The sequence below is a fragment of the Ostrea edulis genome, chromosome 6, assembly GCF_947568905.1.
Source record: "Ostrea edulis chromosome 6, xbOstEdul1.1, whole genome shotgun sequence".
Taxonomy (NCBI): domain Eukaryota; kingdom Metazoa; phylum Mollusca; class Bivalvia; order Ostreida; family Ostreidae; genus Ostrea; species Ostrea edulis.
This window is the reverse complement of record NC_079169.1, coordinates 6,827,486-6,844,039: the sequence shown is the minus strand read 5'-3', so window position 1 is coordinate 6,844,039 and position 16,554 is coordinate 6,827,486. Positions and strand designations below refer to the sequence as shown.

The following is a 16,554-nucleotide window of genomic DNA, read 5'->3' as shown; positions in this document are numbered from 1 at the left end:
CAAGTATAGAATTCTGTGTAACAGGAGTTTACTTGGATATGGGTTTATGAATGTCAGGGGGAAATATGTAGAGTAGAAAACCCCTATTACACCTAAAATACAGATCTTGAATATTTTTTTTATCTGAATCTTCTGTTACGATATTCTGTGAGGTATGCATTTACCTTCAATAAAAGGGACCTACACAAATGAAGACAATTTAATTAGAAAATATCGTTATACATCACACAAATTGTGAATATAAACATCAGTATCGTCTAATATTTTGAAACGTATTTGTGAAAGTCCAGCCTTCAGCACGTATATGCAAGTGTATCACAAACTGTTTGTTCTCCGAGAGCAGTATTTGACCTTGAGTCGCTTCTTGAGCTCCCTTTGGTCTTCAATAAACCTCAGTTGTTTAAGTTTGTCCTCTATCGTAGCACCATTCTGCAATATGAATAAATTTAGTTTAAATGTTGTAAAGAGCATTAGATAGGTTTGAAAACATTTAAATATTTGGTTGTTATGGTCATACTGGTTTGATGTGTGTATATGTAAGGTGAAGATAACGAACAGTGATCAATCTCATAACTCCTATAAGCAATATAAAATAGATAGTTGGGCAAACACGGACCCCTGGACACACCAGAGGTGGGATCAGGTGCCTAGGAGGAGTAAGCATCCCCTGTTGACCGGTCACACCCGCCGTGAGCCCTATATCCTGATCAGGTAAACGGAGTTATCCGCAGTCAAAATCAGTGTGCCAAGAACGGCTTCACAATCGGTATGAAACACGTCAGACAGTATTTTACCCAATGATAGATTGTATCGACGAACTAGATCGTTATAACGACCATATAATTTACAAAATGCTGACTTCAATCGGGACTGTTGAAACCCCTGTACCATCAACTTGTTTGTCAGTAGCTTACCTCGATTTAAAAACTGACTATATGCAGAACAAGCTCTTGCATATCGAATCAGTTGAGATATATAAACACCATATGCAGGTGATAATGGAATATTGCTACATAAATATGTATATGTATAATTTCATATCATAAAACTGCCAGTGAGTGAAGGAATTTTCCAAGCAGTAGATGTGAGCTGGCAACTATGCATTCTTGAATGTAAGTTCCATGTTTTGTAGATGTATTTCATTTTTCATGTTTCAGTTCAACACGCTTGTTTCTCTGACTCATTTTTGTGCATGACAATCCAATATTGTCTTCAGAAATATATTGTGTGAAGGACGTGTGCATGGTTTTACTCTGTCATATCCTTTGATGGATTTCGTTGGAAGAGAGGAGCTGATTATTCCTTTTCTCTTTTTCCTGTAGTTTTTCAGGTCGTTGGATGAGAAGGCAGTAAACACCACGTTTTTGTCACCAATGTACCGGCTGTGTAGAAGGATATCATTAAAAGGTTGTTGCTGTTGAATGAGAAATATTTTGAAAAAAATGACGTCATGTATCAAACAATCGAAATTTGGGAGAGTCAAAGTTCAATTTGCGAATGCTGAACACGAATTAAGATTCCCCGAGTTAATGCATTTTTGTCTTACACCAATGTTTGAACTGGCTGTTACCCGAATGTGTCGTCTGGGACATTTCTGACGGAGAATGAATACCAGGACAAGTATGATGATGACTGCTGCTGCTACAGAACTTCCTACTATCACATACGTCATATCATGGTTCCTATTATTAAACAAAACGATCAATGTAGAACTTGTAATTGTATCGGATTTAAAAATTACTTGCATGAATACTAATGATTTCCTCAGTTCAAAATAAAATGATAATGACACTCTTGGGAGGTCCTTTTTATTTATTTCTATATAATATGCCACCATTCCGATCATTTACTTACAGAACTTTTGGTTTTATGGATGAATCGTTGGTGAAGGTTTTTCTTAGACAGATTATGCCAAATTGTGCGGATTTATCTATAGTGCAGGCGGTATCATTGTTACAATATCCGCTAACGAGCTTACATGGCGATGTAATCTCCTGGTTATCTGCAAGTTTAGCATGCAGTACCTGTTTTATCGTCATATTATGTAAATGCATTATAGGTAAACTGATTACAATTGTGCAAAACGAAACAAGAAACGTTTGAAGTATGGTTTACGATTCCATGTATATAATCACTTTTTGGGCAGTAAATTACATGTACAGTCACTTAAGTAAATTTTGTCTTGTGTCAAAACTTGAAATGTAAAGACATAATTATACTGAAGGAACGTCTATCTCATATCTCAAAGCAAATATATTTCCAAATAGAGTGAATACTTACAAAACGTTTTCATTGTACGAAACTGGGAAAACTTCACAAAATTAAGCTTCCAATTTCCAGACGATATACATTCATTTGATATATTTGCAAAAACAGTTTCATTGATGAACTTTATCAGACGGAAATTGGTATCCATTTTCATTTGTATAAGAAGCTTTGGAACGCTGTACATTAAAATCAGCAACACATTCACAGAACGATGTTCTCTGAAATTAGAATGAACAACACGGACAACTACATTTATATATACTTCAGCATAAACACATTTTCATTTCGAAAGGGTATTTTTTACTAAACAAGTAGATCTTATTATGATGCATGAAAGGTGGAGATAAGGAACTTTGATAAATTTCATAACTCCTATATGGAATACAAGATAGATAGTTGGGCAAACACAGACCTCTGGACACACCAAAGGTGGGATCAGGTGCATAGGACAATTAAGCATCCCCTGTCGATCGGTCACACTCACCGTAAGCCTAATGTTTTGATCAGGTAAACGGATTAATCCGTAGTCAAAATCAATGTGTAAAGAACGGCCTAACAATCGGTATGAAACACGTCATAATGACAAGTTTAAATGTCCAATCAGATACTGTGGAATCATTAGAATTCGTGGTGGCTCAATTTTTGTTGGATTCGTGGGTACCCCTCACCCACGAATTTAAATCCTCAACGAATAAAGACAACTATACATCCCAGAGTTGTCTTTCTTACAAATATATAAATCCACGAAATTACGTCCCCACGAACCCATAAAAATTCAGCAATCCACGAAAATTGACCCCTACGATTTTAAATGATTCTACAGTACCATTTACATAACATACTTACATTTCAGTGAGTTTAAGCTCCAGATCCACGAGAATACCAAAGGGATTATTGAAAACATGATACAGCTGAAATGAACGACTTCCCAATAACAATTTGTAACCATGCTACTATAGGAATTTTATCTACTAAGAGAAGTTTTCTCAAGTCATCTGCACAAATCTTACGGGACAAGCATTTGTCTATGCTTAAGAGATCATTATAATATTTTGCAGAACATACCTTGTCATGAAGAGATAATAAAGTGTTGTTCGAAATGGAAATACGACGTTTTCTTTTTCTGTTCATGAATTCTAGATTCAAAGACACATTATGCACAGCATTTTCTGAAATATAATTTATACTGTATCGTCAAAATTCGCATATTACATAAAATAATATCAAAACGTTATTATTTCTTTATCATTACGCAGCACCGTTAAGGCTACCTGGATGCAGTAAATTTAGTAATGCATCTGCTACCATATCAACAATATATATACCAATATTCAGGTGTTGTCTAGTAAAATGAATTAAGTGCGAAATACTTACTGCCTCCGATGGAATGACACTTTCTAATGGCGCATAACATATCAGTCACGAGACTCAATATTTATTCATTCTCAAATTCTAAGTAAAAATCGCGTACGCACAAGTGCAAAATGGCATTAAATCAAAATCTAACTTAATTTTAAAGATAAAGCATGATTCAATTATCATACACATTTCTAGGGAAAGGTCAAAAGAATATCATAACGAGGTCAATGTTTCTTTTAATATATATCGAACATCGTCATACATGTATTTAAGTCTACTTTGTACAAACAGGGAATAATTACAAACAATCGAACTGCTCTGTTTGATTATCATTAAATATCAACAAACTGTTGTTCACACACGTTAACTTTTTATTGTAACTGCATGCACCCGTTAGAAATGATTTCAAGATCGTAGCATTATTTAAAAAAAAACAATTACAAGTCTTTATTTGGATATTTATTTATATACAAGTTAGAAATCTATTGTAATTGTGAATAAAGTTAAATATCGTGAAATTTTCATCATTATCAGTGTAACAAGCAAATAGGTGACTATGTAAATTTCTTAATTGTCTCGAGTAACTGTAGCTAGGCTGCGTTGATCAGGTTAATGTGGAAAACTTTCTTTTATTTCAAACAAGTTTATAATTTTGATGTAATATGAATAAGTAAAAAAATATTTACCCATGCTCCTTTCATTAATCTCAGAAGGGGAATTATGTGATGATGACGATATCTGTGTTGGCGTCTGCTCAGGCATGTGAGACGCCATTGAAATTGATGCAGTTGACAAAGATGGCGATGACAGCATATTGAATATGGGTACGATTGTTGATGGCACTGTTGTACTCGAAGTGGAGGATTTTTTAATATGAATTGATGATGATGACGATGATGATGATACAGGTTTGTCGTTGTCTTTGAATGACATATGATTGGATGGTTTAAGTAGTGATATTGGCACTTGAGTTGTGTAACTCAAGTTTCTAAAAAGTTCACCGGTAAATAGAATTGTCTTGAATGATGCTACAGTAGAATATGACGAATGAACATTTGTTGTAGATGAATCTGATGTTCCTGAAACTAAATCTGCTGATCCCTTTACACTTTCTGTTGTCTGTGCACCGGGTGTATTTGTATGAGAAGGAATATTGTCGGTTGCTTCAGTAACTACATTGTTTGTTACGACAATTGTGGGAGAGTAACTTCTTCCATGTGTCGTAATGGACCTGAAATCGGTCGATGTGATAGTATACTTGGACATTGGTGTCTTCGTTGTGGTCATTGAAGTCTTCATCGGTGTTATCGTAGATTGTACTGCTGCTAAATGAAAATACAACAAACATGTGGATTGGACTAGATCTTTAGAAATTAACTAAGTACATGCACAATATTATTGATGCCTCATTTTTCTCATAGAAAATTATTTACTTACCATGTTTTTTCACTTTAATCATAAATCCTCTTCCCTGATTTTTGTAATCAGACACAAATGCAATTTTCACATTATTTTCTTTTGTATTAATTGTTGACGGTCTATCAGTAACTCCACATAATCTAGAAGATCCCCCGACAGAGATAGAGAGATAATCCCCACTACACGACAAGGTGTCCTCTATGTCTATACTGACTACTGTAATCGTTATGTTACAAGAGTCGACATTTTCTATTTCCCAGGTACAGCTAACACCCGGTGAGTACGAACTTGGATATCCGGGAGATACTATTTGTAACTCTCGTGATTCCGGTAATCTATAAATCTCATGGCATGCTTAAAGACAAAAAAATCCTAAGTATAAGAAAAATCCTAAGCATCCAAAACTATACGAGTTTGTTCACAACTCATTACGCAAAATAAATCTTTAAATGTAAAGAGAACAAATGCAGTAATCTTTAAAATCAATACTATTAGAAAGATACTTACGCGCCCTGAAGTATAGGTCTCTGGTCTCTCTTCCCTTTATGTTACTGATGTTAGCGTATATAGAGATCAAAAGAAGCTGCCCTCGAAAGTTACGAGTATCAATGCTAAACCATGGAGTTCTCGAGGAAAGCACTATCTCTCTTCTGTAATTTGACAGACGATACCTCAAAGTATACGACGTCAAAGGTAAATATCGACCACTCGGTGGAGACCATCTTATGAACACACCCGTTCTAAATGACGTCATCGTAATATTTGTAGGGGGTCCTGGTGCTTTTACTATAAAAATAACGTTATTTGTTTTCAATTAATCTATTGAACCAAACTTCTTTTACTGACGTGTTTGCCTGTTGCTTTTTAATGTCTCTTCAAACATTTTTCATTCATTTTGAAACATCAACAGCTGTAGAGGAAGTACCTCAAATTTAGATCACCTGTTGGCTACTTTAAAATGTATAGGATCATATATTGGTAATTAATTACTTTGAAAATCAAAGTGATGTCCATTTTATTTTACTGAGGTACATGTAATTGTGGTCATTGATTAATCATTCATATAATGGTCAATGATTATTTTGTCATGTGAAAGATCCTGATTTTTATTGTTACACAATGGAAAATATCAAAAGTCCAACCATCTCAGCCTCCATACAGTATATTACACAATATTTAGTTTATATAAAGAAATAAAAAGGTAAAGTGTCCCACCTTTCGTTGATATTAGTATTCGAAATCCTGTGTTATTGTTGTTCTTGATTCCACTGAAATATGAAACCTTTTCCATGGAACTGCCAACAAAGTCTGACCTCTCTCTGCAAATCTTTTCATGTGAATTTCCTTCGCTAGTTACTGATATAAAAGAATCACTGCAAGCATTGGCTGTTGGGTCCGAGTCCTCTCCAAGATCAATGTGAAGAAAGTGAAATTGTAAAACGTGTGTGTAGTTTGTATCAATTTCCCACTGACATTGCACTCCTTTTTCTACATGGTTTGAGAAATCTGGTGAGGAAATGTTTACCCGTGACCCTGGTTTAATAGTACGTTTTCTTCCACAAGCTGCAAATTGAAGAGGTAACACTACCCAACGGTTGACATCGACTTGTGATACAGGTCTATTGCCTTTATAATGATATAACCACAATATCAAGTCACTATTCTGGAGTCATATCTTGTTCATTTTTTGTAAATCTGATGTATTGAATACTGATTTTTTTTTCAGTTCATTTGCTGCAGAAAAATTAGGATTTAAACTCAAACGTAAATTCTGAGATCTCTCGTAAATTTAAGAGACGAAATTATTCTATGTGAAAGTAAATGACAAGTAGCAACGCCTCTTTAATCTGTTTAGAAAATTTTCTCTTTGTGGAAAGTTCTACGTTTTGTAAACAAAACTTGTTTCAATTACATATTGGTTAAAAATACGACACATCCATAATCAGTTGCTAGAAACAATGACTTGAGATGATACTAACGTGAGCGGATGTATTGCGATGATACTAATGTGAGCGGATGTATTGAGATGATACTAACGTGAGCGGATGTATTGAGATGATACTAACGTGAGCGGATGTATTGAGATGATGCTAACGTGAGCGGATGTATTGCGATGATACTAACGTGAGTGGATGTATTGAGATGATACTAACGTGAGCGGATGTAGAAAGGTTTGGATGGTTCACTGAGACCGTCTTTGTTTTCAGCTGCTACAGTTATACGGAACATTTTGTCAGTATGTGAAGCCGCATCTAAATGTAATATAAATCATATATATATATATATATATATATATATATATATATATATATAATCTTGATGAGAGAATAATTAATACATTACTAATCATTACCAATGATGATCATTGGGATGTCTGATCTATAAATAGTTTGACGGGTTTCAGGTAAAATGATCGCATATAACACGTATTCAGTGATAGTTCCGTAAGTTAGTGGAGGGACATCCCACGTGATGATGAAGGAAGAGTTCCTGTAGACAGCGTGAACGTTGACGGGTGAAGAAGGCGGAGAGCCGGCTGAAACAGTAAGAAAGAAATGAAAACGCTGCAGCATGACGTCAGTGGACACACAGAAAGGTAGCATTATCAATGTATACGTTTGTGCTTCAATGTTCGAGAACCGAACAAAAATTTTAATTTAAATTTAATTTAAAGCAATGATCTATCTCAGGACTTACTTGTAAATTGAATACAATGAACGACACAAACGAGGATGAACCATCGCATATTCATGGCATTTAATTCTCATTCTCACTCATTACAATCACAAGTAATACTGATGAAGCCTATTCCGAGTTCCGCAGCACCGCTACAAGTTTTAAACATCCTAACCCTAGACATGCCGGGTGTCAAATGAACACATCAAGTATAATGCTTAATTTCAACCATGTCAACGTAATTTTCATTGCAAGACTTCCTTAAGGTGAAAAGCTGAGCAGGTGCGAGTTATCCTTAAATGATAAGTGCACGATAACGCCCTCTTTCATAAGTCCATCCCCACTAGATTTTCTATTAAGTTCAGAGTAGTGCTATCAAAGTCAACAATTGTTCAGCTGACCATCCTCCCACAATTGTCAGATTTATTTCAACGATATCACCAATATTTCCATTTATAGAAAGAAAGAAAAACCACACAGGTGAATTTTGGTTTTGTGATGTCAATGTTGCTCCTTAAACCGGCTTTGTTAACCGATGATAATAATACTAGTATTCTTAGTTCAGGATAGCATGCTTCCAAACACTGTGGTCCTAATATTGAGCATGATTACTAGATAAATTTAGCACAACTCCCTTTTTAATTCTTAGGATGAATAGCACGTCTTCATAATGGCCGACTTCCTTTCCTATTATATGTGGAAAAATAAATATAACAAACATATTTCTTTCCTCTCAGACCACACTGCCTATTCGGTTAGCTCTGTGTGTTAACGTGCAATCGCAATTTTATAGATTCTTAGGGTTTTAATTCTCCCCGTTTACTTTAGAATGATACTGCATTTTTATGAATAAATTTTAAAGTCTACGATTCCAAAAAATTATTCTACTTTCCTTTCAGAAGTATATGTACTCGTATCATACAGATTCTTGGTACTTTTGAAAAAATGTCATTGTTCATTGAACAAACCGATGGCTAATCTAAAATTACATGTATGTAATAGAGATAACCCAGTCTGAGTAAAATCAGATCCTTTGCTCCTTACACTTGGATCTGAAGTACCCTAATAAAAGGTCATGTCCGCATGACCTTTCATTAAGCAAATGAAATTCACGCTGCCAGATTTTGCCAGCGATGTATTCCCAATAAAACTTTACGTTAGAGATGGCTGCGCGTATAATTAGAGACTGCACACCTGTAGAAATACGCAATGTAAACAATATATGCACCCTACGGGTTTTGTTTTGTTCCCACAGTAAACAAATCCTGATAGAGAGGAAACAATCCAAATATTCCTGGTTAGAAAGTTAAACTTGAACGATGAAGGAAAACAGCTGATTATTCGAATATCATACCCATCCCTATTCATACGTGAATCGTAATTGCCAATTTACCAAATATGGGTGTATTTTATCTCGTATGTTTTGTTTGGGTGAACTGAATAAATTAGACATGATCATGAAAGTTTTGAAAATTCTTATGTGAGTATTACAGTTTTATAGTATAGAATAAACGTAGCGGGAGAAAGATTGTGACTTGTATAAAAATTGCTTGGGAACCGACTGAATAGTCGTCATTATCTGTATGGCACAATCTCATTGACTAATAGTAGTCAATGATATTCCAAACGCAAGGTCATACGAACGAGACCCTTTGTTGGGTTAATTAAGGCCCTAGCGTAGCGCTCTACGTGAGCGGATCAATGGATCTGATTTTAATCAGATTGGAAATAACCAAATCAACACGAAATAAAAACGTTAATATCACAATGATGTTGGAGTTCCTCATTTACGTAGTCTTTCGTGATCAAGTCTGGAAGATCTTAAGATCTGCAAGATCTTGTTTACCTATGCAGCCTCTCGTTAGGTCGAATGCTGTCTAGTGTGTTTCTTACGAATCGATACGCCGTTCTTTATACAACGATTTTGACTACAGATTACTCCATTTACCTGATCAAGAAAGATGGCTCGCGGCGGGTGTGATCGGTTGACAGATTCTGCTTACTCCTCCTAGGCACCTGGTCTCACCACTAGTGTGTTTAGGGGTCCGTGTTGGATCTACTCTTAATTTTGACAAAAAGGAGTAATCATCTCCTGTTGACCGGTCACATCTGCCGTGAAGCCTTATATTGATCAGATATACGGAGTAATTCGTTTATAAATTAACTATTAGTTATTGTCTATCAGCATTTGTGAATTTCGTATAAACCGTTGAGAAACTGTATTGCCAGAAATTGCATCTTAGGATTTTGCGAAATGAGATATTGCAGCAGGAGTAATGGTCTTTCACTTCCCAGTCGCAATTCAAGCAGAGAAAGATATTCATTGTCATAAACATCACAGATTAAATGAAATAAACTTTACAATGAACTATTTATTCGAACAATATCGCCTCATATGCCAACAGCAATCTCTGCTGTAACCTGAAGAGCTATCAAAGCCGAGTTTAAGAACGATCGGGATCTTCGATCAATTAGTACGGGGACTGAATTTGTAGTGTTCTGTATCACAAACAGACAAATACATTTGGACAAATATGCACAAAACTCATTCAAACAGAGAAGATTTTCATTTCTGATCGTTATGTCATTCTTGGATTGGTTATGAATATTCCCGAGTAATCGTTCCAATATTGAAACCGTTAGTGTCTTGGGAAGAGCTTTCACTGTTTTCTGCATTGCTGCTTTGATGTACAACAAAATTATCTTCAATGTGCCTTTCATGGTTATTTCGTAAAAGAGCGTTTGTATTTACATTATTCAATTGACGTTCACTCTCGCATCTTCCTACACCTGTTAATGAGGATGCTCCGTTTTGTTGCCTGTCATTTGTTTCGTCATGTATCCGTTCACAATCCATATGCAAATCAGCACTTGAACTTTCACTATCACTAGAAATAGAAAATACTGTGGACGCCACACCTTCCGGTGAATCCGTCAGTCCCCGTCGTTCATCGCGTCTCTCTCGTTCCATTGTTAGTGCAGAATCATACGAAGGGAGATAATTTAAATTAGTTTTTGAATATTTTCCTGGATACGGAGGTGGAGGGTCATCTCTCAGGCATGAAATAGATGAAAGGGTTCGATCTGAAAAAACGAAAATGAATCTCTGAACAAATTAACATATACATTTCAAAACAATTTCATCGTGGAGGCCAGCAGACGATGATCCGAGCAAACTCTGTGACATTATTAATATAAATCAAAACAAATGAAAGATTGAATAATCCTCTGAACTAAAACATTATCAGTACGATTGGTTAGTTGTTTTATGTCCCGTCATTTATTGAGTTGTCACCAGTTGTAGAGGAAGTATCATAAATTTAGACCCATGCATAGCGCTGACGGCCGTAGCAGTTAGGGTTCTTTTAGCGTACCAACGCCTGTCGCGGCACGAGACCTCCGTTTTCAAGGTCATATCCAAAAGAACCGTGATCTCACTTCTAAATGCCAAGTGTGTGGCGAAGGAGCAATCATGGCCATGACACGAGCGAACTCGTGACCTCCCGGTTACGAAGCGAACGCTTTAACCACTGACATTGAGCTATACCGCGACTAGTTACCAGTATGGTTAAATTAATCAATCTAGATTTCCAATTTCCATCTTTTGTCCCAATTGATTATTCTATGTATTGTACATGCGTATCCAACGATGGCCATGGTGGGAAATAAAAGCAAAAAGTAGATGACATTTCACAATGACAATATTTCTTAATTCACTATCCCTGTTGATGAGTCCGTGCGTTCAGTGAAATACTTGTTTCTGGCATGAAGAATATTGTCGTCATATGTCACTGTTTAAAATTCACCACCTCCTAGTGGTTGTGTAACAATCAATTGTGAAGTCTTTGTTTCACCTGCTATGTCTTTGTATTGACTATGCTATTCCATTATTACGTCATGTGTTTAGATCGTCTGCTCGGAGTTTCTTTTCTATTCAGAATGAAATATTCTAGCCTCTACTATCCTTTAACCAAATATACTTACGAATCCTTCCAATCCTTGAACCGACCAATTCCGGTCGTTGGCGCGATATTTTTCTGTGCATGACTCTGAAGATAGCTATGACCACAAACAGCCCTATTCCTCCCAAAACCGCCAGCACTACAGGGTCCTCCACCACGTAGTCCCTGTGACCTTCAAGTGTCAACCCAAAAGAAATCATCTAAGTCCGAAGTTGAAAACGATTTTTATGACAAATTACATGTAGTATTATGTGCAGGTAATTTTTGTCATTCTTCAGATGGGTTATCGGTACAAGACAGTGTGTACATGTGAACAAAATAAATCGATAGTGATTTATACAGATGTTAACATCACTAACCATTTTGGAATGTATCGTCCTTTGTAGGAACAGGCTTGGATGTGCTTAGCGGTGATGTGTCTATTAAGAAGTAAAAATATAGAAATTAAGTGGAATACAATTAAAATCTTTATTTCCTAGCATTTATGTGTATTTTCTAGAATGAAATATACCACATATATATTGATTACCTCATGTGAAGTTTAAAGTTTTTCAAGAAAGGTTTGTTTTAGTTTTGCTGATTGGTGTGTTCATAACACTCTGGCATAGATATAATTATCTACTGAATATATTTGAATATATTTATATATGTGTGTGTGTGTGTGTGTGTGTGTGTGTGTGTGTGTGTGTGTGTGTTAATTTCTGGTTTATGTTTATTTTAGGTACATGTTTACTTTAAAAATATTAAAAGGATAGTGGAGAAGATCCTGTATATAGCTACATATACTAGATATACTACGTGTATCTCTTACAGATAGGTTGATGATAGAAATGAAAATCATGCTCTAAAATACGCTGGGTATTCTTTAAAACGAAATCTTATTGTGGAGGTTTATTTTTAGTTGAGACGATAAAATGCTTCAATTCTGACGTTCAGTTCGGGAAATTTCGCAAAATGTGTTGCAAATATTGTCAGGTTTTATTATACAAGAAATCAATTTTAAAGTAAAATCTACATTTCAAAACCTCAAATTTAACATGTATTTTCAACATCGTAGGACTCAAATTATACCCTTAACATATGCATTTGTATAGCTCTTCATCGATATGGAATGAGTGTTATATTGTATTTCAGTCTTGTACGTCATCAGCATCTCAGATTTGCAATTCGATAGACATTTATCGACCAATTTTTTGAATATCATGACACATTCCACTTTTGATATCACTATTGCTAGTTATATAAATGAAGACTTCAGAATGAAATATATACATGTACTTTACATATTGCTAGTATATAAATGAAGACTTCAGAATGATATATATATACATGTACTTTACACATTGCTAGTATATAAATGAGGACTTCAGAATGAAATATATACATGTACTTTACATATTGCTAGTATATAAATGAAGACTTCAGAATGATATATATATATATATATATATATATATATATATATATATATATACATGTACTTTACATATTGCTAGTATATAAATGAAGACTTCAGAATGATATATATATATATATACATGTACTTTACACATTGCTAGTATATACATGAAGACTTCAGAATGATATATATATATATACATGTACTTTACACATTGCTAGTATATAAATGAAGACTTCAGAATGAAATATACACATTTGCTTTACATACAGCTGGACTCTGTACCTGTATTATTGTACGTCATTCTATCTGACACTTCCAGCTACAATAAAAACAGAGATCGGAATCATCAAATTCACAGCACGAACTGGGAGCAAAAGTACAAGTACTAGATCTGAATAGAAAACCCCTGTAACCTGTCGGGGGCTTTATTTGGGGACACCAACACCAGCGTTCATAAACACATAGTAAAACAAATACCGACGCAGTATTTTCGTAGTAAATAATTTGGTCCTTACATTCACAGCAAATTTTACGCATGCAGGAACTTTCGAAAACACGACGTCTCTTTAACATAATAATTATATGTATGCAAGAAAATATTTGTATATAATCATTAAACCAATACTAGTACATCTTACCTTTGGAAGGTTTTAGGAATGCCTGTTATTTTCTACTTTGTTACAAATGCAGTCGCCATGCATTTTCTAGATAAAATCCTTTCACCTATGAAGAAATCGAGAATCACCGCTGCTTAATATTGACTGTAATTAAATGCTTATGACGGCCACACCTCCAATCAAAGTAGTCTCAAACCTCAGAATATTCTTACAACACATGCAAAAGGTTAATGCTGAATCACTGTTCGAAACATACCAGCACGGACACTACTAACAAAAATAGGAAAGTTAATCAGGTATATCGTAATCCATCCAGATTTAGATAAGTTTCGATTTTCTTTGTCGTATAAAATGTTGTCACTGTTCCGCTTCAGCTGAGAATCCTAGCTGTGCAGCGCTTTAAAGATTTCCCACACATTAGAATTATACAAGTTATATTTTGTGTGTTATTTAATGCACCGAGTAATAATTTCTTACGAAACTGCTCAAAGGACAAAATCTTTAAGTAGCGTAAAATCCAAGTAAACCAACGATATGTGATATCTAACAAAAAAATAACCTAGTTTGCTATGGAAATGACGTATAGTACTTTTTAACGTATAGTACATTTTCTTCACCAATGATAATTTTCTAGAATTCCAAAATCAGTGAGAAAAATATATGCTAGGTTGGAGTTTTGTATAACATTATTCAAACTCCTAGACAGATTTATAGACCATTTTGCTGGAAATCACGGAAAATTGCAACTGTCTTTCAAAAATACCTTCGACCGTCTTTAAAGCGTAACTTGTATTTCTTGCGGGGAAAGAATTTTCAAAACTGAGACAGATGACAAAGAAATAAGATATTGTCAAAAATTTTCAACGAAAGTACACGGTTTTAGGGAAATAAAATCGGAACATAAAATGCATTCTCTGTCCTTGTGAATTTCATTATATGTCTGCTTACGTTTCGATTTGGTATATTCATTTTATCATCACGATTACAAGAGGAGAAGCCGGTCTAATTGTGATTATGTTAGAAAGCGCTTGTGGGGAAATGAAAAATTCTTCTTTTTTATCATTGTTTTGTTAGAATAATTCCTTATAAAAACACGTATGAAAGTTCTGAAATGAAAATATTGAAATTAAATAATTGCTGTTATTAATACGATTAATTTCATTGATTATTAATGAAATACGTATATCATTAAGGATGTACTCTACATCATCATAATGGCTGACTTCATTTTAGAATTTTGATTATGACTACAGATTATGTCGTTTACCGGATCAAGATATAGGGCTCACGGCGGATGTGATCGATCGACAAGGGATGCTTACTCCTTGGCACCTGATCCCACCTCTGGTATATCAATGGGTCCGTCTTTGCCCAACTCTCTATTTTGTATTCCTTATAGGAGTTATGAGATTGATCACTGTTTGTTATCTTCATCTTTTGTTATAGGTTTTCAACAGTCGGAGTAGCAAGCACCACATTGTCAGCCCAGAAAAAAAATCGGAATTACACGTGACATAGATCCAGAACAATAAAGCTCATATGTGTTTTCTTGTTGTTTCATTATCTTCATCAACTACAGCTGTATATGACATATTATCCACATTTCTGACGCATGTTTTGTGTCTATAATCCATGAAAACCCACAATCAAATAATATTCGTGTTCCATTTTTTATAAATCAATTTACCTTATCTGCAAATTGTAATATAAACATCCAAAATAGATCAACCAGAAACTGGAATAAAAACCTATAAAAAGCAAACATAAAATCTCCGGGAAAAGACTTTTATATGTTTAGAAATAACTTTCTTTCGCTTTCATACTGTATATTAACCACATTTGCATTTCTAAACACCTGCATTTATAAGTATTATCTAATTATATCTAATTACTCCTCCTAGGTACCTGATCCCACCTCTGGTGTGTCCAGGGGTCCGTGTTTGCCCAACTATCTATTTTGTATTGCTTGTAGGAGTTTTGAGATTGATCACTGTTCGTTATCTTCACCTTGCATTTGTCTACAAGTAATATCTGTATTATAAAGGACTTAGAACTTAGTGTAGTATATGTATAAGTACAATTTCATACTTTTGAAAACCAAACACGTGTTCTTACAATAATGCTTTTTCTATAATGTAAATATTCAAAATTGTTCCTTCTGTTTCCATTTTTAGATAAAAGATGGCATACTGTACCATTCCTATACTGGATTCCTAAACTTCGCAAAAACCCTTACAAAGATACATTGCAGGATTCAGTAAATGTTCTATTAAGCCTCTATTTTTGCCCCTCGCGAAAATGTTAACAGCTGTGATGAAGAAACTTCAAACGTGCTATGCCACAACATATGCCAGAAGTGGTGTAAATCAAGTTTCGATTCTAAAAAAAAATTATAAAGAACTTTTAGTAAATTTGAAAGTGCAAAACTTTTTTCAAATTAACATCAAAACGTACGACTTTTCAACACTTTACATCACCATTCCTCACGATAAATAAAGACTAGACTTTTTGACATTATAGACAGTAGAATCTTCAACAACAATGGAAAAAGGAAATATCCATTTCTAGTGATCAGTCATCCAAAACATTACTTTGTTAAACACCATTCTGATTCCGTGCACAAATATTCTTACCTTGAAATAAAAAAAAATATGCTGGAGTTCCTCACTGACAATGTCTTCGTAGTCGTTGGCGATCAAGTCTTCCAACAGTCTATTGGAATTTCCATGGGCACAAATTGTGCTCCTTAATGAAGCAGAGCAACATGAGAAAACAAATTCTTCAACTCGAATTTAGATAAAATGACGACGTTTCTCGATCAACAATAACCATTTTCATTCATATGTCGATT

General features: G+C 34.8%; 2 protein-coding genes and 1 long non-coding RNA gene across 8 annotated transcripts; 1 reads left to right on the top strand and 2 right to left on the bottom strand.

Annotated features, from left to right (window-relative positions):
- Nucleotides 1-185: 185 nt before the first annotated feature.
- On the bottom strand, nucleotides 186-8,245 carry LOC125683791 (uncharacterized). 4 transcript variants are annotated; one of them, XM_056141432.1, is made up of 14 exons: nucleotides 7,744-8,245; nucleotides 7,400-7,582; nucleotides 7,200-7,298; nucleotides 6,262-6,609; nucleotides 5,554-5,832; nucleotides 5,065-5,400; nucleotides 4,314-4,952; nucleotides 3,334-3,437; nucleotides 3,115-3,179; nucleotides 2,281-2,486; nucleotides 1,855-2,002; nucleotides 1,547-1,682; nucleotides 1,253-1,414; nucleotides 186-429 (listed from the first exon to the last, which is right to left on the bottom strand). In XM_056141432.1, exons 1-14 carry the CDS (start codon nucleotides 7,796-7,798, stop codon nucleotides 316-318), a joined length of 2,874 nt encoding a protein of 957 aa, XP_055997407.1. In that variant the 5' UTR covers nucleotides 7,799-8,245; the 3' UTR covers nucleotides 186-315. The 4 variants fall into 4 exon arrangements, with proteins under 4 accessions (XP_055997407.1, XP_055997408.1, XP_055997410.1 ...); XM_056141433.1 differs by having other exon boundaries at nucleotides 4,314-4,949; nucleotides 7,744-8,092; XM_056141435.1 differs by having other exon boundaries at nucleotides 1,571-1,682; nucleotides 4,314-4,949; nucleotides 7,744-8,089.
- On the top strand, nucleotides 7,479-15,247 carry LOC125683796 (uncharacterized). The gene is made up of 3 exons (XR_007373123.2): nucleotides 7,479-7,642; nucleotides 14,957-15,050; nucleotides 15,150-15,247. It is a non-coding gene; the product is annotated as an uncharacterized LOC125683796 (long non-coding RNA).
- Nucleotides 10,080-14,378, bottom strand: LOC125683793 (uncharacterized). Of its 3 annotated transcripts, none has more exons than XM_048925260.2 (5): nucleotides 13,725-14,378; nucleotides 13,354-13,405; nucleotides 12,044-12,103; nucleotides 11,707-11,856; nucleotides 10,080-10,806 (listed from the first exon to the last, which is right to left on the bottom strand). In XM_048925260.2, exons 2-5 carry the CDS (start codon nucleotides 13,385-13,387, stop codon nucleotides 10,322-10,324), a joined length of 729 nt encoding a protein of 242 aa, XP_048781217.2. In that variant the 5' UTR covers nucleotides 13,388-13,405; nucleotides 13,725-14,378; the 3' UTR covers nucleotides 10,080-10,321. The 3 variants fall into 3 exon arrangements, with proteins under 3 accessions (XP_048781217.2, XP_048781218.2, XP_048781219.2); XM_048925261.2 differs by having other exon boundaries at nucleotides 13,369-13,405; nucleotides 13,725-14,350; XM_048925262.2 differs by lacking the exon at nucleotides 12,044-12,103 and having other exon boundaries at nucleotides 13,369-13,405; nucleotides 13,725-14,352.
- Nucleotides 15,248-16,554: the final 1,307 nt, after the last annotated feature.

What these genes read in the sequence shown, in the direction of transcription:
- LOC125683791 (XM_056141432.1), bottom strand. Translation starts at nt 7,798, where the DNA reads ATGAATATGCGATGGTTCATCCTCGTTTGTGTCGTTCATTGTATTCAA. An exon ending in TCATTGTATTCAATTTACAA is followed by an intron (nt 7,583 to 7,743) that starts GTAAGTCCTGAG and finishes TTACTGTTTCAG; the next exon opens with CCGGCTCTCCGCCTTCTTCA. An exon ending in GAGCTTAAACTCACTGAAAT is followed by an intron (nt 2,487 to 3,114) that starts GTAAGTATGTTA and finishes TTCTAATTTCAG; the next exon opens with AGAACATCGTTCTGTGAATG.
- LOC125683793 (XM_048925260.2), bottom strand. Translation starts at nt 13,387, where the DNA reads ATGACGTACAATAATACAGGTACAGAGTCCAGCT. An exon ending in GGACGATACATTCCAAAATG is followed by an intron (nt 11,857 to 12,043) that starts GTTAGTGATGTT and finishes TGACACTTGAAG; the next exon opens with GTCACAGGGACTACGTGGTG. An exon ending in TTCAAGGATTGGAAGGATTC is followed by an intron (nt 10,807 to 11,706) that starts GTAAGTATATTT and finishes TCGTTTTTTCAG; the next exon opens with ATCGAACCCTTTCATCTATT.